The sequence below is a fragment of the Cokeromyces recurvatus genome (assembly GCF_025118155.1).
Source record: "Cokeromyces recurvatus strain NRRL 2243 chromosome Unknown BX663scaffold_22, whole genome shotgun sequence".
Taxonomy (NCBI): domain Eukaryota; kingdom Fungi; phylum Mucoromycota; class Mucoromycetes; order Mucorales; family Mucoraceae; genus Cokeromyces; species Cokeromyces recurvatus.
In genome coordinates this window covers 309,950-330,193 of record NW_026251408.1, presented here as the reverse complement: position 1 = coordinate 330,193, position 20,244 = coordinate 309,950, and the positions used below count along the sequence as shown (strand labels likewise).

The 20,244-nt window shown below is 29.3% G+C and overlaps 10 protein-coding genes across 10 annotated transcripts; 6 read left to right on the top strand and 4 right to left on the bottom strand.

The window, feature by feature from the left end:
* Nucleotides 1–260: 260 nt before the first annotated feature.
* Nucleotides 261–1,532, top strand: BX663DRAFT_439064 (C2 domain-containing protein; the record flags this gene model as incomplete). Its single annotated transcript, XM_051523311.1, has 5 exons — nt 261–311; nt 475–579; nt 652–784; nt 848–918; nt 1,014–1,532. The coding sequence occupies 5 exons, from the start codon at nt 261–263 to the stop codon at nt 1,530–1,532; spliced, it is 879 nt and encodes a 292-aa protein (XP_051380654.1).
* Nucleotides 1,533–1,963: 431 nt separating this feature from the next.
* On the bottom strand, nt 1,964–4,458 carry BX663DRAFT_517191 (uncharacterized protein). The gene is made up of 9 exons (XM_051528694.1): nt 4,307–4,458; nt 4,218–4,234; nt 3,990–4,151; nt 3,801–3,916; nt 3,567–3,709; nt 3,401–3,501; nt 3,023–3,309; nt 2,844–2,955; nt 1,964–2,744 (listed from the first exon to the last, which is right to left on the bottom strand). Exons 1-9 carry the CDS (start codon nt 4,318–4,320, stop codon nt 2,161–2,163), a joined length of 1,536 nt encoding a protein of 511 aa, XP_051380653.1. The 5' UTR covers nt 4,321–4,458; the 3' UTR covers nt 1,964–2,160.
* Nucleotides 4,459–6,644: 2,186 nt separating this feature from the next.
* Nucleotides 6,645–7,417, top strand: BX663DRAFT_517185 (uncharacterized protein). Its single transcript, XM_051528693.1, has one exon. It carries the CDS (start codon nt 6,995–6,997, stop codon nt 7,151–7,153), a length of 159 nt encoding a protein of 52 aa, XP_051380652.1. The 5' UTR covers nt 6,645–6,994; the 3' UTR covers nt 7,154–7,417.
* Nucleotides 7,418–7,508: 91 nt separating this feature from the next.
* BX663DRAFT_439136 (DHHC palmitoyltransferase-domain-containing protein) lies at nt 7,509–8,663 on the top strand (the record flags this gene model as incomplete). The annotated part of the gene is made up of 4 exons (XM_051523318.1): nt 7,509–7,742; nt 7,822–8,118; nt 8,189–8,368; nt 8,466–8,663. The coding sequence occupies 4 exons, from the start codon at nt 7,509–7,511 to the stop codon at nt 8,661–8,663; spliced, it is 909 nt and encodes a 302-aa protein (XP_051380651.1).
* A 336-nt stretch (nt 8,664–8,999) lies between these two features.
* Nucleotides 9,000–9,892, bottom strand: BX663DRAFT_517180 (Tim17/Tim22/Tim23/Pmp24 family-domain-containing protein). The gene has a single exon (XM_051528692.1). The coding sequence runs from the start codon at nt 9,814–9,816 to the stop codon at nt 9,163–9,165; it is 654 nt and encodes a 217-aa protein (XP_051380650.1). The 5' UTR covers nt 9,817–9,892; the 3' UTR covers nt 9,000–9,162.
* Nucleotides 9,893–10,285: 393 nt separating this feature from the next.
* On the bottom strand, nt 10,286–11,839 carry BX663DRAFT_517178 (Rho GTPase activation protein). Its single transcript, XM_051528691.1, has 3 exons — nt 11,694–11,839; nt 11,456–11,563; nt 10,286–11,345 (listed from the first exon to the last, which is right to left on the bottom strand). The coding sequence occupies exons 1-3, from the start codon at nt 11,794–11,796 to the stop codon at nt 10,315–10,317; spliced, it is 1,242 nt and encodes a 413-aa protein (XP_051380649.1). The 5' UTR covers nt 11,797–11,839; the 3' UTR covers nt 10,286–10,314.
* A 1,290-nt stretch (nt 11,840–13,129) lies between these two features.
* On the top strand, nt 13,130–13,413 carry BX663DRAFT_532298 (uncharacterized protein; the record flags this gene model as incomplete). Its single annotated transcript, XM_051530444.1, has 2 exons — nt 13,130–13,305; nt 13,359–13,413. 2 exons carry the CDS (start codon nt 13,130–13,132, stop codon nt 13,411–13,413), a joined length of 231 nt encoding a protein of 76 aa, XP_051380648.1.
* BX663DRAFT_152696 (uncharacterized protein) lies at nt 13,367–15,168 on the bottom strand. Its single transcript, XM_051521613.1, has 3 exons — nt 15,089–15,168; nt 14,059–14,988; nt 13,367–13,999 (listed from the first exon to the last, which is right to left on the bottom strand). Exons 2-3 carry the CDS (start codon nt 14,867–14,869, stop codon nt 13,425–13,427), a joined length of 1,386 nt encoding a protein of 461 aa, XP_051380647.1. The 5' UTR covers nt 14,870–14,988; nt 15,089–15,168; the 3' UTR covers nt 13,367–13,424.
* Nucleotides 15,169–15,970: 802 nt separating this feature from the next.
* BX663DRAFT_439128 (uncharacterized protein) lies at nt 15,971–17,371 on the top strand (the record flags this gene model as incomplete). The annotated part of the gene is made up of 4 exons (XM_051523316.1): nt 15,971–16,017; nt 16,087–16,408; nt 16,468–16,692; nt 16,796–17,371. 4 exons carry the CDS (start codon nt 15,971–15,973, stop codon nt 17,369–17,371), a joined length of 1,170 nt encoding a protein of 389 aa, XP_051380646.1.
* A 99-nt stretch (nt 17,372–17,470) lies between these two features.
* On the top strand, nt 17,471–18,596 carry BX663DRAFT_439052 (uncharacterized protein; the record flags this gene model as incomplete). Its single annotated transcript, XM_051523310.1, has 7 exons — nt 17,471–17,532; nt 17,596–17,723; nt 17,795–17,866; nt 17,957–17,997; nt 18,070–18,137; nt 18,233–18,340; nt 18,395–18,596. 7 exons carry the CDS (start codon nt 17,471–17,473, stop codon nt 18,594–18,596), a joined length of 681 nt encoding a protein of 226 aa, XP_051380645.1.
* Between the last annotated feature and the right edge of the window lie 1,648 nt (nt 18,597–20,244).

The window sequence follows — 20,244 nt, the reverse complement described above, 5'->3', positions numbered from 1 at the left end:
TCTTTCATGTCCTTACTTTTCTATTCACCCAAAAAAGGATATTTCGTTTCTTTCTGATCAGATCAGGGCAATTAAATATTATTAGCAAGTGGCCGGTTATTTAAAAATTTTACAACAACTAAAAATTTATTATTCAATTTTAGTGTACATTTTTGTTGTGAAATCCATCCTTTTTGCCTTTTTTATAATTTCGCACGAAAATATTCGTTTTCGTTTTCTTTTTCTTTTTCCTTTTTTTTTTCTCACTTTATAAATTAGAAATGTCGAAACCAAAGATTATTGGTGAACTAGTGATTGTCGCCTACAAAGCTGTAAGATTATAACATTGAATTGTCAATTTTGAAAATAAACAGTAGACTTAATCCTTTCTTTACCTTAGAGGCATTTACCTGAACGTGAGGTATTATGATTATTTTGCTTTCCTTTGAGAGGAAAAATAATAATAATAATCAATATAAATTCTATAATAAATAGGTTGTCGGTAAGCAGGATCCTTTTGTTATATTTCGCATTGGCGAAACAATTCAAAGAACAATAACTGATATAAGAGGTGGTCAGCATCCTACTTGGGATGATCAGGTACTCTATATTTACACATTTATCAGGATCAAGAATATTAATTGAATTCTATACTATAAACGTTGTTATTAGGTTGTTTTACCAATTCCTGAAAATAAAAAAAAAGTTGTTGTTCAAGTATATGATGAAGACGGTAAAAGACAAGAATTAATATCAGAATGCGAGCTTGATATTTCTAAAGTCCTCATGGAAGGGGAAGAGGATAGTAAGTTTTACAAAAAAAAAAAAAAAAAACTTGAAACATAGTACCTAATTATTTCTTATTTAGATTGGTATCCTTTAACTTATAAAGGCCGACCTGCTGGTGAAATTTATTTAGAGCTCACATTTTATTATGCGGTAAGTTTTTTTTTTTTTTTTTTTTTTTTTTTTTTTTTTCAATTTTTTAGTATACGTTCGAGTAATAATACTGAGTTGTATTTTGAACCATTTAGCGCCCTCCACCAAAACGTCAGCCCACGCGATATGGTATGAGTAGGCCATTTAAGCCTCCCGGAGGCTATATACCTACTGTACCACAAAATAATAGACCCTATCCAACTTCAACTCAATATCCTCCTTCTCAGACAACAAATGGAATAAGACCCCCTCCTACTCCTATCGAGTCTCAGTCAACACCTACAAACTGTAACGACACTCATTATCCTTCTCAGCAACAACCCTTTTATAATTATGACGCTACACCTCGCCCATATCCTCCATTAAATCCAGCACCATCTATCTCTACTGGCTCACAACCATCTTATCGTCCACAACAATCCTCTTATCCACCTAATAATGACAGTCGACCTATGTCTTATGGAGGACAGCCTCTATTAAACTCAAATAGACCTGTTTCATTCTCTGTACCAAACCCTAATTATATGAATCATCCAACAAATATGAATGGTCCTCTTCTTTCCTCTTCTTACAATCCATCAAACCCTCCCAATATCAATTACGGTAATAAATAGACTAGAAATTATATGAAACAGACTGAGATAACGAATTTATAATATAGGCTATCCTCCTCCTACTACAGGTTATCCTCTTCCTAATAACCACAATGGATATCCTCCTCAAACTAATGCTGGTAATAGAAATAGCTATCCTGGATATAATTCTAGTTCTTATATTCAGCCTAATCGATTCCCTGAGCCACAACAGTTCCCAGGGGGTTATGTACCTCACTCTGATCAATTAGGCACCCCATTTGCAGCTCATCAAGACATTTATCCGCCTTTGAACCAAAATTATACATCTTCATCCAATACAAGTTATCCCCCAAATAATTATTCACAGTATTAATTGTTATAAATATATAAAGAAGAGAAGAGAGTGAGTGAGTGAGTGAGTGAGTGATAAAAAGAAAGATGTTAGAAGAAGAATATAACATTTATACATGATCAATATAAGAATGCTTTATAATAAATATATAAATAAATAAATAAAAGAAGAAGAGTAATATGAGAGTAATAGTTATGATAATGCTATACTACCTAAACAAGAATATAACAAAAAAATAAAAATAAAAAAATAAAAATAGGTATATGTTTTTATAAATAGATTACTTTATAAAAATGGTGAGTTTATCCTCTCTTCTTAAAAAAATCCGTTATTATTAGTTTTCGCTCTGTTGGGTGTTTGCAAATAATCAAATGAATGATCACCTCTAACAGCAGAAGATGGATCGAATTTAAAATCATCCTGCTGATTATCATAGGCAGCCGTAGTACCATACAAGTTTTGCATAGGATAATCATGCTGCTTGACTGGAGAAGAATTTGAACGGTACAGGTCATCATAAGAATCTCTCTGTTGGCTATTATTATTATTATTATTATCATTATACCTTTTTGAAGGTTCAACCATAGCAAAGTTGATAGGATGATTCGTATATGGGTCATCTACAGTAGTCATGTTATGACTTGAAAACATGGCTGTCGACTTGTTTTCGTTATTAAAATGATGTGCAGTAGATGGTGAAAATGAACGATCATGGATAACAGAAGGATGATGGTAATCGACTTCAACAGGAGACATGGGTCTTAAGAAATGACCGTTATTATTATTATTCATCAGATCCTTTCTTCCATTTGATTCATGAACTGTAGAGGACTCATTGATAAGGGCATTACTATGATTCGATACATGATGCTGAGCACTACCACCATTTGTCTTGCTTTCTATAAAATTTGTGATACGTTGGCTTAGTCGATTTGATTTTATACATTCGGAAAATGATGACGAACCATTATTATTATTATTATTATTATTAAATCTACCACTATGATTGATTTCTATATCACCCTCTTGATTATGAGTTGTCGTCATACTTCTTGAACCGAGTGAAGAACCTAATTCTGAATTACCATGTCGAGGATGAAATATAGAAATCTATTCATTTAAATAAAATATTTAGTATTCCGTTTATCGTTTATCGTTTTTTTTCCTTCTTCCTTACACCAACAATCCACATCAAGACGGAGGATACATTACAAAAGGCAATCAAGAGGTCTGAAGCAAACTTATTAGAATTAATAGTCTTAGTTGAAGTTATACCATCAATGCAAAGAATACAAAGACTGATTCCATAAAAAAAGAGAATAATAGTAAGATAAATATTCATATCTTTAAAATACGCAAGTTTTTCTACGATTTTAGCAGCTCCATGCTTCAGGTTGCGAGAGATATTTAAAATTCTCTTAAATCGTCTATGAGAACGAACACCTAAAGCTGAAGTAATAAGAACTATATTTATAAGAGTTAGTAATATACATATATACATGTAAGTTTTGTTTGTATATGTTGCATGTATATATATTTATATATATATATAAACCTTCAATTGAATATGCTAATTGTGGAATAGCTTCTCTCTTGGTTGGATCTTCTCTAAAATACCATTGCAATATAGGGAAAATGGCAATACTACCAAGAGCCCTAAAAAAAAAAAAAAAAAAAAGATAGTTTTAGTAGATGCTATGATAAAAAAAAAAAAAGCATACCAAAAAATATAAAACTTGAATTCCCAAGAACTCATGAATGTCCTTTTAGCAACTGCATTAGACAGATAATTCCAAAAACATTGCAACAAGAAAAAGACGCCCGTTTGCATAGATAAATTTACACACTCTACATAATCCATTGCCTATGAAATAGATATATAAATATATACAAACATATAAACTAATTATATTCAAGGTAAAAAAAAAAAAAATACCATCCATGATTGGTTGTACCTGAGCAACTTCTTTATGTTGATTTGTCCAATTATCATAAGGTTTAGATATAATATGGTCGGTTCCAGGTACAACAATGAACTTTTCAGTATATTTAATCCATGTTGATACCACATCTATCAATGAAAAAAAAAATACGTTTAATTGCGAAAATAAAATAAAGTAAAATAAACAAAATCATTCTCATACCCCATGATGTCTGCATTACTAGCATCATTATATATAATACAGTAATAATACTTCTTAATTCACCAGCAAAAATTCGCTTTGGATGAAGACATTTAAATCTGTCATTTGCCCAGACTCTATACAATAAGAATAAAGCCATATATGCTTCTAAGGCGCATCTTTCTATTATTCAATCGAAGTATTAAAATCAAATTATTATTATTATTTTTCTCTTTTGGATGTATTTACGTAAATATGAAAAATCACTATAGAATTAAATTATTGATTAAAGACAAGAGAAAAAAAAAAGCGGGAGGGGTAAAGTACATGGATATTACCTCAAATGTGTCATTGATAATCTAGGGTGTGTATCTATCTATCTGTGTTTGATGGGCAGACTTTACTATTAGTTTAATTGTTTATATAAATTGCAGAAAATAAAAAAAATATATGTATTTATATATATATGTATTTGTATATGGATATATACTTTTTTTTTTTTCAAAAAAAAAAAAAAAGAAAAAGGATAGCTTCTCACCATTTTTTTTTCTTTATCAATGTGCGCTAGGACAGTTACCATGATTACCTATTTTGGCTATTGATCTATAGGTGTTTATTTGAGTGTAACGTATACTAACCTTGAAGACTTATATTGCATCTTGTCAGACTTGGTTGGTACAATCATAATCCAAGTATTATAGCAATTCTAATATGTTCCTATGATACTCTATTATAAGAAGCACATTAATATACCAATTTTCCCACAGATAAAAAAAAAAAAAAAGGTATTTGGATCCATATTTTTTATAGTAAAGAATTGCATTCATTGTGTGTACACATGTTTATTTTTTTTATTTTAAAATAACTAAATAATTGTGTTTTTATGATGGCAAGGAAATAGATTAGCTGTTTTTAGTTTGAATAGAAAAAGATTTAAAGGAAGGAAAAGAAGCCTTGCACCCTTTATTTCGAGTAACATGCAAACGATACACAAACAAAAAAAAAATAAAATAAAACAAAAATACCATGTATTACATTTTTACCGAGTCAAATACAAAGATAATTCGTCGTTAAAAGGAATTGCTAAACTTCTTTAAAAGAAGTGTGAGCTTATTAGGGATTTTTGATATAAAAAGACCTTCTTAAAGAACACGTTAAAACTCTTCTAAAACCTATAAATTAGCCCAATTGTTCTTTTTTTTTTTTTTTTTTTTTTTTTTTTTTTTTTTTTTTTTTTAATCTATCAACAGCACATAGCCATCTGTTATTATCTTCATTAGTGTAGATGATGAGTCAGCTATTAAAGGATTATGTTTGAAATCTATAAACTTTATTCTACAGCACTTTACTTTATCTTTTCAAAGAAATACATCTTATTCTATTCTAATTCACAAGCGTTTTAAGTTGTATTAGGTGGTACTACATGGAATCTCATTTGTTATCTATCTGAATCACTTTCTATAAAGAAGATACAGACGTGTTAATGTAGTAGCTTACTTTCTTACTTCAATTGCTGCATAAAAGGTGTTAAATAATACAAGTTTAAAAGCAATTCTATTTCTTCATAAAGGATTCTTTAATAACTGTCTAAATGACTTGGTTAGCATATTTAGATAACACATTTTCCCATTTTCAAATCTAGAATTATACATATTAAAAACGAAAAAAAAATGGATATCACACAGCGTAAACACTGTTGATGATATCTTTAAACATGGATAATTGTAGTGAAATTATACATGTTAATGGTCAGAAACATGATACATCAAGTTGAATGTATTTTTAAAAAACTATAGGCCAGTCTGGTTGACTTTCATTTGTCTGTTTTAATTATAACTTATACCTTTAATATTCATCCTTTTTTGTTGCATACCTTTCACTCGCTTGGCTTTCTTGGCATAGTCGAATCTATTTTTAAATATTTTACAAACTTATAAACTATTTTATACTAATACATATACATATTCGTCTGCCTACATTTATTTCATAAAATTTTATTTTTTTATTTTAATGCGACGACTTTACAGTAATGGTTAAAAAGACTATTGATATTGAAGAAGCGACTCATGAGGTAAAAACAACATAGTAGAATGACTATCATTCAGTAGTAATTTACTGGTTTTTTTTTTTTCTTCAATTAGTAGTTATCTTTTTTACCAAAATTATTTGAATGGTTCTTGCGCAAGAAAAGTAGAGTCATTTTAAAATAAACATATTATGGTATATTTTATGAAAATAATATATTTGCTTATTTCAAATGAGCAATAATCTGCTCTTTTTCTTTAATAACAAATTTTGTATATGTATTTTCTTGTACATTATGTTTAATTCAATAATATACGAAAATAAAGGTCAATATTTTTCATTTTTTTTTTATATTATAAAAAATGGAGTTAAATAATATAGGCTAGCCTTCGAGTTCAATGACAGATAAATTAACTGCACATCAAATAGATACGACCGTCTTTTTTTTTTTTCTAATACCTGCCAAAAGACAATACTTTTGCTCATAGAATATATATTCATCCGCAAAAATATAAACGTCCTTCACAGTATGTAAATTTAAGATCGAATAAAGAAAAAAAAAAGAAAAAACACTAAATAAAAGGCTATTTCATAAAATTTATAGAAAAAAAAAAAAAAAGTTGAGGAGTCACATGTGACTGTAATCACGAGAAAAAAAATTTTTTTTATTCTCTTTTTGTTTATATAAATTATAATTCAAAATCCTTGTGCAATTTTTTTTTTTTTCCTTTTACTTAGGGTTAGAGGAGGTGACAAGCTTATGTATACGGGCAAACATACTAAAAGATTTATTCTTTAATAATGAACATATACCCGTGGGAAGGTCTGAGGAAAGCCGTTAAACATCTTTGCTGGATAACCTGTGAAAATGGGGGCAGTGCTACCAGAAATTCTATCCTCTTGAACCTTTATAACCTTTGAAGGATGTTAAGTTCTGATGGGTTGGTTTAGGATGGTTTACTGTAATGGCCTGTGGGCGGTAATGCTATGAAGTGCAATACATGAGACCAGTTTATCTGGTAACTCAATTCAGACTACTCTGTCTCCTCTTCTTTCCTTCTCTCTCTTTTTATATTTATATATTAACGAAAATGAAAAAAAAAACTATTTATTATACTATATATTTCTTTGGAAATGTATACTTTTATGTTTTATTCTAATGGTAGCAATTATGATTACGATCAAGTAAACAGACCGAATCACACCTTTAATGAGTAATGCTTTCTGGGGGTTTTTTTTCCTTATTCAAATAAATATTTATTTTGTAATAGAATGGTGTCAGTAAATATATACGTATGTCTGTTGCAATTTGATCCTTATAAAAGAAACCGTTAATAAGATAATTATCTAAAGAAAGTGATTCCTTAAAATAGATAGATATTAACCAATAAGATAAATAGAATTGGGATGTTCCTTTATTTCTTTTTTTTCATTTTTTTATTTTAGTCGTTGATTTTTCTTTTTGTTTTTTTTTTAAGAAAATAAGGAAAAGCATATGCACATAGAGATTAAGCAATGACAGCCGTACTAGAACTTGTTCCAGAAAAATATATTGTAGCATTTGTTACGATTCTTATAACGCATCTACATTTATCAATCAACTTTTACATTATGGGACCTGCATTGGGTGGTTTGCTCTCTCCACGATCATTGAAAATACTTACCCCTTTGAACATTCTTTTGATTTCTATTTATATCAATTACTATTTAGCATGTACAACTAATCCCGGAAATATACCTGAAGGATGGGTAAAAAAAAAATAAATAAATAAACAATAATAATACACCAAAGAAAGAAACGATCCATTTATTATATTATCTATAATAGGAGCCTCCTTCATCAGTATTGGAGGACGATCGAGTTTTACCGGTTGGCTTTCAAGGACCCAGATTTTGTAAGAAATGCGAAAAATACAAACCACCTCGAGCCCATCACTGTAAACAATGTGGTCAATGTATACTAAGAATGGATCATCATTGTCCTTGGATTGGGAACTGCGTTGGTTTTGGAAATTATAGTCATTTTATACGGTTTGTTTTCTCAGCTGTGGGAGGTTGTATCTATGCTGGGTATTTATTATTATGGAGATTACAGCGTATTATTGATGCTTGGAATTCTAAATGGGTAAAACAACAATAACGATAAAAATACGTTTTTAATTTATATATCATGATTATTATAGCCCGCTCTTCAGCCAAGTACATTAGAAGTTATTATAGTTATCCTAAACATAGCATTGATTGGTGTGACTCTCTTTTTAGTGGGGATCTTGGCTATCTATCATACCTTTTGTCTCTTTAAAGGCCAAACAACAATTGAAGGTTGGGAACGAACAAAGACTAAAAAGATGATTCGTAGACGAGCGATCGAACCTGTAAATTTACAACATTATTCTAACAGTAAAAAAAATATTATATGAATATGCATATATAAAAAAAAAATAACATGGTCTTTTTTTTTTTTTTTGGTAGGTTGAATTTCCATTCGATATTGGTTTTTATAAAAACATTTGTTCAGTATTAGGTGATAATCCTTTATTATGGGCTTGGCCCCAGTCTACTCCAGGAGATGGGATTCATTACACTGTTAAATCAAATACAGGTAAATACAATACATACATACATATAACTATTCAAAAAAAATGTATGATAATCTATATTGTAATATAGACCCTGTAATCGTTTATAGTTGGCCTCCTCGAGACCCTAATAAAGTAGGACAACCTGCTATGGAAATAAACGATGGTTGGGATAAAGGACACAAGTTAGTACGTCGCGACTCAGAAGGATACCTTGTACGAGAAATTACAATGGAGGATAGAATGAAAATGTTAGAAGCTGATTTTATGGATAATGAAAGGGATCCTTTAGAATTTGAAGCTCATCAGCAATTTTTGGAAGAGACGAAGATAATAAAGGAAAATGAAGATGAGATTGCATAATATACACATTATGACTGCTGCTGCCTAATAAAAATAATTCTGTTTCACAAATAAAAAAAATAAAAAAAAAAGTCCTTTATGAGTAGATTTTCACAGTATATAATAATAACAATATATAAAAAAAAAGGGACCCATGTATGAAGAATTTATACAAAATGATAGGGGCATATAACTAGTAAAAATAAATCTATGTATAAAGAAATCAAGTATGTATGTATATATATATCTTAATTTTCAGTAAAGTTAGAAACTAATAAAGACCAAGCACCAGCAACACCAGCACAAACACCAGCAGACACCATAGCAGCGCGAGGACCTGCAGTAGATTTGAATAGAGCACCTGAGATGGCACCACCTGCTAAACTATTAAAAATATCATGCTTACCACGAGAGGCATCCATCATGGCTGTAGCTCCATTATAAATCATTGCAATAACACCCATTGAATTACCAAGACCGGGACCACGACGAGTAATAGAATTCAATGTTGTATTTAAACGCACCTTCATATTTGGAGCACTAGCACTCTTTTTTAATCCTTCTGCCAAACCAAAGGCACCGCCTAGTGTTAATCCTGCTAAATAAGTTGTACCCGTACCATAACATAAATCGTCTGACCATCCTCTTGAAGGTGTGAATGAAGCACCACCACTTAAACTACCTGTAGTACCTTCTCCTTCAATTTGTAAAAAGTCAAGACCTCCTTGTAGTGCAGTGGGTTGAATTCGAGAAACGTCATAACTAATACTTGACATAAAATCTGGCATCTTTTCAAAGCTATTGCCTGTATTCTCTCCAAAATGCTCTTCCCCTCCAGAAGGTGAATATATATCGTTCAAGTTTTCTTCATTGTTATTACTTGATCCATTAAAAAGCCCCATATTATTATATTATGTGTGTGTGTGTATATATGGTTTGTTTTTTTTTTCTTTATTCTTTTTTTTTTTAAAAAAAAAATAGAGAGAGAAGAAAAAGAAAATAGAAGAAAGAAGAATAAAAAAAAAAAAAGAAGTATTCCCATTTCCTTTCTCTGCTTTACTTTTGTTTCCGACATCGGTCCCCCAAACAAACAAACTAGCGAAAAAAAAAAAATAATAATAATGGACGAAACGAAAGACTACTGTTGTGGCTTATTAAAATAATTAAAATAGATCAATAAAAATGCAGAGCAATTTATTAATCATGCATATGATATATATAAAAGCATATAAAATAACAATAATATGTACATTTAAACAATTAAACATAATAAACGAAATAAAAAAAAAAGATAAGAAACATACATAAATTCATAGAAAGATTAACAGCAACAAAAAAAAAAAAAAAAAAAAAAAAAAAAAGAAAAAAAAAGGAAAGAGGAGGAGGAGGAAGAGGCTTATTTATCTAAGTGTGCTTGCTGTCGTTAGCATTCTTCTTATTGAACTTGTTGACTTTGGTAAAAAACCCGAAGTTTTTTTTGCTAATGACGCATGAAAGAATCCACCACTACCACTACCACTTGCCTCCTTTTTTGGTGGCGCTACTGGAATTAGGGTATCATTTTCAGAATACACAACAGGCTCAAATTGATTCATCATAACATCATTTGGCAAATGTATGTTTTGTGTTGTTAAAAAGGGAGAAGGTAAAGAACGATATTGTTCTTTTAGATGATAAAAGCTGAGTTCATCAAGGTCTGCTATTAATCTTTCATGATTTTCAATCATAATTGTCCAAATACTCATCCAGTGTTTGTTGCGTTTCATGTGTTGATTGATCATATTGCGATTACTAATACTGTTATATGCATCAGTATACTGCTTTTTATTATATTTTTTCTTATTAGTTGTAGATGAAGTCGAGGTAAATAAGGTAGGTATCGCGGCTGTAGAAGAAGAGATGGATTTAAATAATTTGAAATTATGAGTTGTACTATTACTATTACTACTAGTAGTAGTAGTATTCATATTATGACTATTATTAAGATAGTTGTTATGGTGATGAATTGCTTTCGTTTGTTCTAAAAGTGACTTTTCAAACCCAATACAAACAGGAGCAAACACGGTAGCTAAGGCCTCTGGATTCATCTTATTGATATCAACATGTTGCTGTATTTGAGCAGATAGTTTCAAGATTGCATGTATAATGTGTCTATTAAAGAGAGGAAGTCTTTTGATCAATTGAGATAATTTATGAATTTGCTTTGGAGGCATTTCAAGTGCTTCAAATTCTTCATGAAAAGAAACAGGTATAACTGGATCAGGTAAATCACGAAGATATTTTTTGACTAGACTTGAGACAGTATGCACATCATAACGATCACATCTGATTGCTTTTCTTCTAATAGGATCGTACTTGTTAATCTCTTCTTCTAGTTCTCTAACCTCTGATGCTGACCCCGATAAACGAAATATGCCTTCAGTAGTCAAGCCTATAATTATTATTTTAATAAATAAAATTAATTTTATAAATGCATATACATATAAATATATAAATAGATATATATGTATATATATATATGTATATATTTTGAAACCTTACCACGATCACTAATTTCTTGGAAGCACATAGCAACAGGATCAGGTACTTTTAAATCCCAAAGAATTGAACCTATTTTTGCTGCATCACATAAAGGAGCACCAAATATAGCTATTGGTACAAGAATATAGATAAATACATGTCATGTATAAATGTATGTAAATAGAATCACATATATACACTTTATTTGTGTGTGTGTGTATGTATGTATGTATGTGTGTGTATGCGTATGTATGTGTACCATTCCTGTTTTCTTGTTCATTCATTTTTAATGTTTTTTTATTATTTCCCGAAAGCAATTTGGAAATTGTTCTTTTCTCCTTTCTTTTTATTGTTTGCTGCATTTAGAAAGTAGGTATGTATAAAATAAATAAATAAAAAAAAAAAGAAAAGAGAGAGAGAGAAAGAAAGAGAAAGAGGAAAAAAAAATACTAAAAGGAAAATCATATTATTTTGTATTGAATCAAGATTTATATATAAAAGGTAACTCATTGTTTTCGTGTCTATCCCAAAACAGGTCTAAAAAACATGTAAAGCATTTTGACGGAGATTTAAATTAATGATTCTGCTCTTTACAAAATGTCAAAGAAACACATGCATTATTATGTCAACAACTACGACAAATTGTCCTTATTATGTGTCTATTTCTATTCATTTAAACAAAAACCACAGCAAGAAAAAGTTGAAAGCTCATGTGCAAAGAAGAAGATATGTTTGCTATGTGAATACGAATGTAGTTTTGTTATATCATAAATGATGAAATTATTATAGATTTATGATAAATATGCATCGTCACTACTGCTAGTAGTAGTAGACGAAAATAATGGCTGCTATTACACACTATTGATATGCTTATTTTATTTTTATTTTAGTTTATAATGAAACAATAAGATGATATTGTAGTACTGCTAATATATTTCTTTACCATAAAAAGAAGAAGGGTTCCACATGCTCTTTTACTGTTTCCAAAGAATGTCTGATAAGACATAAATTCAACATTTCTTCTACAAAGACATGCTTAATAAATCTATTATAACGATATAGAGTGTATCTGTATATGTATGTTATACACTATCGAACTTTAATAATATGCTTTCTTTATTTCGAGTATAATGAGTTCTTTTTTTTTTTTCTATACAAATAGTGTAAACTTCTTTAAAGTAAGTATACGTCTTGGAAGAAACTCTTCTTTATCATTTTTCTATCCCTTTTCTTTTGTATGTGTGTCTATCTATTACTTGTATCATGTACAATGTATTCACTTTATATACGTTTAAAAATAAGAGGATGATGATGTGTGTACCCAATCAATAAGGGACATAACACTGAAATCCTTTTTTTTACTGCTCATATAAATTAACTTTCTTTTTTTTTTTTTTTTTTTTTTTTTTTTTAATTTCCTCCCTCCCTCCCCTTAATAACAAATATGCAGACTAATAAAACTTTATTCGTATTATACTTGTTTTTTATAATAATTCAAACCATTCATAGTATAGAATTCAAAAACCAAGACCATTCTAATTATGGCAATGAAAAAAATAATAAAGAGTAAGAATCAACCATGAGTTAGTAATTCATACATTAACTCTACTTAGTCACATTCGTGAACATTTAAAGTCATTAGCTGAACAGTCAGATGATAATACTGCTATTCCTCCAAATCTAAGTGACGAGGATATGATTTATTATTTATTTTTAATACATGATGTTAATGGAGACGGTTTCTTAGATGGACATGAATTAAGAGCTGCGTTTACTGATTTTGGTGAAGAAGAGGCAACGCAGTATATATCTTTAGAAGAGGTAACTGATATGGTAGACCATGTATTAGAAGAAGATGATTTGGATGGAGAGTAAATATTACATACATTCATATATAAAACTGTGTACTCATTATTATGTATAGTGGGCTTATTAGCTGGTCAGAATATTTAGAATCACAAAATTATCATAATAAATAAATAATACATTATTATAATAACTCTAAAAATACATGATATAAAATTTGAACAGTGGCATCTAAAGGACCAGGTATACAATAACGTAGGCAATCTTGTCCTCCAACATGCCCATCAGGTCTTAAATCAATCATTGCAGCCAAATCAAGGTAAACACCTCCTGCTGCTTCTACAACGGCTTGTGCAATAGCATTTCTTCTCTTTATTTCACTCCATCCATAAGGAAGCTTTCTGAGTTCTTCATCTTTTAAAACTTCTTGAAGAGGTCCGTGTGCGTCATCACAAAAGGGATGTCCAATAAATGTCGATCGATAGATAACTAAAGTATCAGGTGAAGTTTCACGAATCACTTTAAGAGTTTGAATTAATCGTCTTGTAAAACTTAAATCATCATCACCTAAGATAGCACTACGACTAAGGATCAGAATTGGATAAGAAGACAATATATTAGATGTCACAAAGGGCCACTCAATTATATTAGCTAAAGGATGTCCTCTTTCTCTATTTTGAAATTTTCGAATCGTAGATAATACGTCATTACGAATATAACGAAGCCGTGTATCCCTAGGTGACTTGCAAATAGTATGATCTATACAACAATACCTTAATTTATACGTCCCCCTTTTTTTTTTTTTTGTGATGACTTACCTTTGCAGTTTAATTCGCCAAAACAGACTGTGGGATCATCTCTAAAGGCATCCAATAAAATTTCATGAAACTGATAATGGACTAAATCACCTACTAATAACATATGTCTCCCTTGTAAAATATGACACCATTGTTCGAGATTGAGTTGATGTTCAAATCGACATTCCTCAGCTGGCTGCCAGCGATATTTTATGGCTTCTCGTTTTTCATCTTTAGAATGTGTCTTGTAGAATTGTGCATCACATGTACTATAAATGGGATCTTGAAGATGTTTTAGTTGATAGACAGCATCTTTGCCATCATCTCGTATCCAATGACCTCTCTTTAACCAACAATCTAGCCTTTTTCTAAATGCAATTGTTTTTTCTAATGTATTTACAGTTGTGCTTCCTTTAATTGATGTTTCATAATCTTCTTTAGGGAATCTTCTATAGGCCAACTTTTTTGCTTGAAGAACAGCCTTTTGTTGCAAGATATCACGTTCCTTCAGTGTAAGATGAGTAGTAGTCAAATTAGAATTAGGCCTGTATTGAGGTCTTGTATGTTTTGTTTGATACCATGGGAAATCAAAATAAGTTTGGTTATCTTGATAAAAATAAAGTATATTTTGTTGTTTGTTGTTATAATACGTTTTTTCTTTATAATCTACATGTTGATCTTGGTTGACAGTAGATTGAATAACATTTGGGAATAAAAGTTGGTAAATTAACTTTAAAAATTGGAATGTAAAAAATAAAATGATGAAATAAACAATAAAACGTTTCCAGTTTCTTTCTTTTCTTTTTGGTTGAAACATACTGCCATTCATCATGATGACAATAAATGAAAGAGAATCCTTTGTTTCTTTTTATTTAAAGAAGGGGCAAGGCAAATCGGAGTAGCAAAGGCCATTTTTCTTTTAGATTTTTTTTTTTCCAATGAACTTGTTAACTAAACAAATAAAAGAGATTTCAAGTGACCAAGATAACTTGTTAGTTATTCCCTTCTCTTGCTTAACTAAATAATACAAGTAGTTTTTATCTTGAATTACATGTTTTAAAGCTTTGATTTTTTTTTATCATGTTTTCTATTATCCAACTTATTGCATAAAAAAGGTCCAAATAAGTTTGAATTTTATACATTTCCAAAGTAAAATTATCAGCTAATAAAGCTATAAAGAAGCCTTTATTGTTGAATGAAAGAGTATTAGTTGGATGATATAAGCTTTCTTTGATAAATTATATTTACAGTCTTGCTGTTCCCTGTGATCTTTGTTTTTATATGTTATTTTATACTACACATAAATTGAAGGATGACTATCCTAACCAGTCTTTCTTATTATACCTTATATATAAAAAGAAGACTTAAATTGAAGAAGCTTTCGCCCAGCATTTAGTCATTTAACATTCAGAGTGGCTACAAGAGTCATAAAGACCACTAATGAAAACTTTTTTTTTTTTTTTTTTTTTTTTTTTTTTTTAAAAAAAAAAAATTATATAAACATGTATGCTCTCTTTATCACACAAATTTACAAATATACCTTTTTTTTTAATGCCCATTATAGATTACTCAGAAACTGTAAATGAAGAAAATAATAAATAACTAATTCGGATCTATTAATGGTTATTTGATAGGCTAATGGCGTTTATTATACATTAAAAGGACATAATGTTCCTAATGAACAAATATCAGCAAAACAGCTTTTAGCTACTCGTCCTTTACTAGTTGAATTATACGAATATAAAAACGATGTTACAACTGAGAATCGAATAAAAAATAAGTTAGAAACTTGGGATGATTTACCCAAACGCACACAATTAATGATTATAGATTATTTGGAAGTTGGACATTGTAACATCAATAAAGATTTTTGTCATTACATCTTTCGATCTGATCCATTTTTTTTTTCTAAATTATAATAGTACATGTTGGCATGCAATTAATAGAAGATGCAAATGCCATGGGAAAAAAACCGCCTTTGTAAGCTTTCCTTAAAAGTAAATCTACGTCTTTTATATATACATGTATGTTAAATCGACGTAAATATAGTTCTCTTTTACTATCTCTAGTTAATCTCATCTTACAGCCTAAAGAAAAATTGAAAACAAAAAAGTTATTAAAAGAACACTGGATCTATTGTAAGAGGGCACATGCTATTTTGATGGATGCACTTTACTTATTTGGAACCGAGATCTATAGTCCTTTGTGGAATCAATTTAGAAACTTTGAACTTATTCCAACAAAAAGAGCACAAAGAGCGCTTGATGATGACTATAATGTCTTGGATACAAACACATTAAGAGAATATAGTGATTTTTGGGGACTTGTAAACCGAGTATTAAATCATGGTGGTAAGGATCTTGAAACAAAGGTAAATCTTTATTATGAAAAACTAGCTTCTTATGTATGTATTAAAATTATATATTTTAGTGTCGTAAATTAATATTAGATTTATTTGTCAACATATTACAATATGATTTAAAATCAGTTATCAATGACGAAAACGGAGTAAAAGATTCGATTTTTATACAAACATTAAAAAAGGATGCATTATGTACTCTAAGTAAATTTGATAATTATTTAAAAATCTTGTTAAGCAAGTTTCCAAATGATGACGAAGAATTAATGCATCTTTCAGGAGATATATTTAATATGGTAAAAAAAAAGCTTCTTTTTTATTTTTTATTTTATTTTATTTTATTTTATTTTTTTTTTTCAACGTATAATAATGGATTTCTCTCTTAACATGTTAGGATAGCTCATTACAATCAGTTGTTATGAACAAATTGCTCACATGGACGAACTTGTAAAGCAAACATATAAACTATTTCAAAGAATGGATGCAGAATCCTGTCAACAACTTATGCAAGTTATCAAGTACCCTACTTTTTTAATTTTACTTTGTGATAAAGCACTTGCAGATACAAATATTATTAAGGTCCCAAAGGAGCATCAACATTATCGAAATGCACCTCATGTTCCACTTCATTTAGAGAAAACATTCTTTTATGTTCTAAAAACATTACCTAACGATAACAACACCTTAGAAGGCATCTATCGACACGTTGCTATTGTATTCAAATATTGTGCGTGTGTCTTTTCAACAGCTACAATTAGTCATAAGCGAGATATTACAGAGACCAATTCTGCATTACCAGAAGATCAACTTATATTACTTATTACATTTCAACACCAAATTATTAAAGAATGGGAAAATATGGTTGAAGAATTGATAAATAATGTCGGGTTTAGCGATCAAGAAGATGTGGAATTAGTAGAAAAGATTCGATGGACCGTTAAATTAACAAAATTATCTATTATAGAGTATTTTTAAATGATTTTTTTTTATTTACCGCTGTTGATTAAACTACTATCTTCTTCTCCATTTATTTATTTTTATTTTTATTTTTTTAAAGAAAAAGGAAAAAAAAAAATGTCTGCTCGAACTTTTCTTACCACTGGTAAAAAGATTGTTGCCATTGGTAGAAACTTTAGGTAATTGATAATAATAATAATAATAATAATAAATAAAATATTTAAATGACCACAAACATAAAGTGAACATGCTAAGGAACTGGGCAATGCAGTTCCCACATCCCCATTTTTTTTCCTGAAACCTACTTCTTCTTATTTGGCTAATGGAGGAAATATTGAAATTCCAAACGGTTGTGAAGTTCATCATGAAGGTAAAAATAGTTACATTGATTCATTTTAATTATAGTTTATCCATTTTTTTTTCTTTCTATAATAAATAAAGTTGAATTGGCTGTTATTATGGGTAAAGAAACTCGAGATTGTCCTGCGTCTAAAGCCATGGATCATGTAGCCGGTAAAATAAAAATTTTATGAAAAAAAATAAAAAAAAAAAAAATATATATAAAATAAAGTAAATAAAAAATTAAGCTATAATTTTATATAGGCTATGCACTAGCTATTGATTGTACCGCCAGAAACCTTCAAGTAAAATATATTTTGATTCTTTTTTTTTTTTATTTATTTGTCTATTTACTTATTAACTACATAAAATTATAGAACGAAGCAAAAAAGAAGGGTCTTCCTTGGAGTACAGCTAAAGGATTTGATACATTTTCTCCTATCAGGTATGTTTATTGTAATGAAATAAAACAAAAAAAAAAAAAAAAGTGCCCGAAAAAAGCAAAGCAAAATGAAGCTAACTTCTTTCTTATATATAAAGCGAATTCATACCTAAGGATAGTTTTGTAGATACAAACGATATTGATCTTTGGCTTAAAGTGAATGACACTATTCGTCAACAAGGAAATACAAAGGATATGATTTTCAAGTAAAGTGATATATATATATAGGTGTATACTAAGATACTAATGTCTTTATAAAGGGTCCCATTTCTTATTGAATATATCTCTTCCATTATGAAGCTTGAGGTAGGAGACGTTATTTTAACAGGCACACCTTCTGGCGTAGGGCCCATTAAGGCAGGTGATATAATCACTGCTGGTATGAAGCCGGGAAAAGCAGAAAAGGATATTATTAATGTTAGATTTAATGCAGTAGATAGAAATGGTCTATTTAAAGCATAGAAAAATAGTTTATATAAAATGGAAAGATCCAATAATAGTCATATTTTTTTTTTGTACCAATTTCAATTATATGTAAAGCTCATGAGGCAGAAAAAGAAGAGTGTATAAATTAAGAGTGGTATATTTCTTTATTACACTTAGTCTTTGCTTATTATCAAAATTATCATTTACCATGTAAAATACATATAAATATTCCTCTTCATTTCGTTATAAGTTATTTTTCCTTTAAGTAACTTTGTGTCTATTTTATTTTATTTTATTTTATTTTTTTTTGCTATTCAAAACACTATGAATCATACTTCATTAAAGATATAGTCATATAAAAGCCTAATTGCTTCAATTATCTTTCTTGAAAATGAACACTTACCACCCACCCCACCCCCTCCAACTATAAAATCAAGCTTAGATGCATCATTAAAAGTATCTAAAGTATCTGATTTAACAGTATCCTCCATGCTCTCCTCTTAAAGATCATATTTAGATGTCGTTCATTATTTCCTATAGTTAGTACAGACTGTTTTATCTATTCCATGTACAAGTTAAATAATAAATGTTTAATGAAAATAATGAGTTATTATGTATTGTGTCATTGAGAAAAATAGATTATTCCTAATAACTTTACTCAGTTCATAGCACTAACCATCGGGAATTAAAGAAAGTAACGGAATCCGAGCGTAGGTTCATTTTACTTCTTCCTGAAGCGAATCTTTCGAATTTTTTTTTTCTTCTTCTTCTTCTTTGTACTTTCATATCTTCGATGTGTGAGCCTAATAAATGGCTATTATTAATAATGTACTCGTATAATGCTGCAAACAAAAGAATGATTAGAATATGGGACGTATTGAAACTTATTTATAGAAATTGAAATTTCAAACTATGTTTCCAATTCTTGAGTTGCTGTAAGCTGACTAAATAATATAACTTTAGGATTATTAGTGTGTAAATACAAGTGCATAAAGGCAAAATCTATTATTCAAACCTAAATTTTAATTAAACTAAAATTTCGACATTAATGTTTAGCAATCACTTGCAAACAAACTATGTAATAAAATTAAAATAGTAGAAGGTGAATAAACAATTAGGAAGAGATCCATTCTCAAGTAGCTTGTCAGGTATTTCAAATAATAATAAAAAAAAAAGTTGTATATCTACACAATTTACATCATATCCTTTAATTCAATCGATTAAAAGGGAGAAATATCTCCGTTATGCAAAGCAGAATGGAATAAATAAAGAAAGAAATCTTTTCTATATCAGCCTGTATAATATTTCAAACCAACACTATAATTTACAATGATAACTGATGCTACATAATTTTTTTTAAGAATAATAATAGTAATAAAAAAATGATATTATATAATACATAAATCTACTCCTAATTTGAGGCACTTCATTCTATTTATATATCAGTAGTAAAGACATTATATAAACATCTAGTACCTCCCTTGTACTGTGCTCCTCATTGATATGCTATCTGATTACTTCATAGTCATTTATGATATAATAGTAATATATATAAGTTTTTTACAAAGATACTAATGTCTTTATAAAGGGTCCCATTTTTCATTGAATATGTCTCTTCCATTATGACGCTTGATATAGGAGATGTTATTTTAACAGGCACACCTTCTGGTGTAGGGCTCATTAA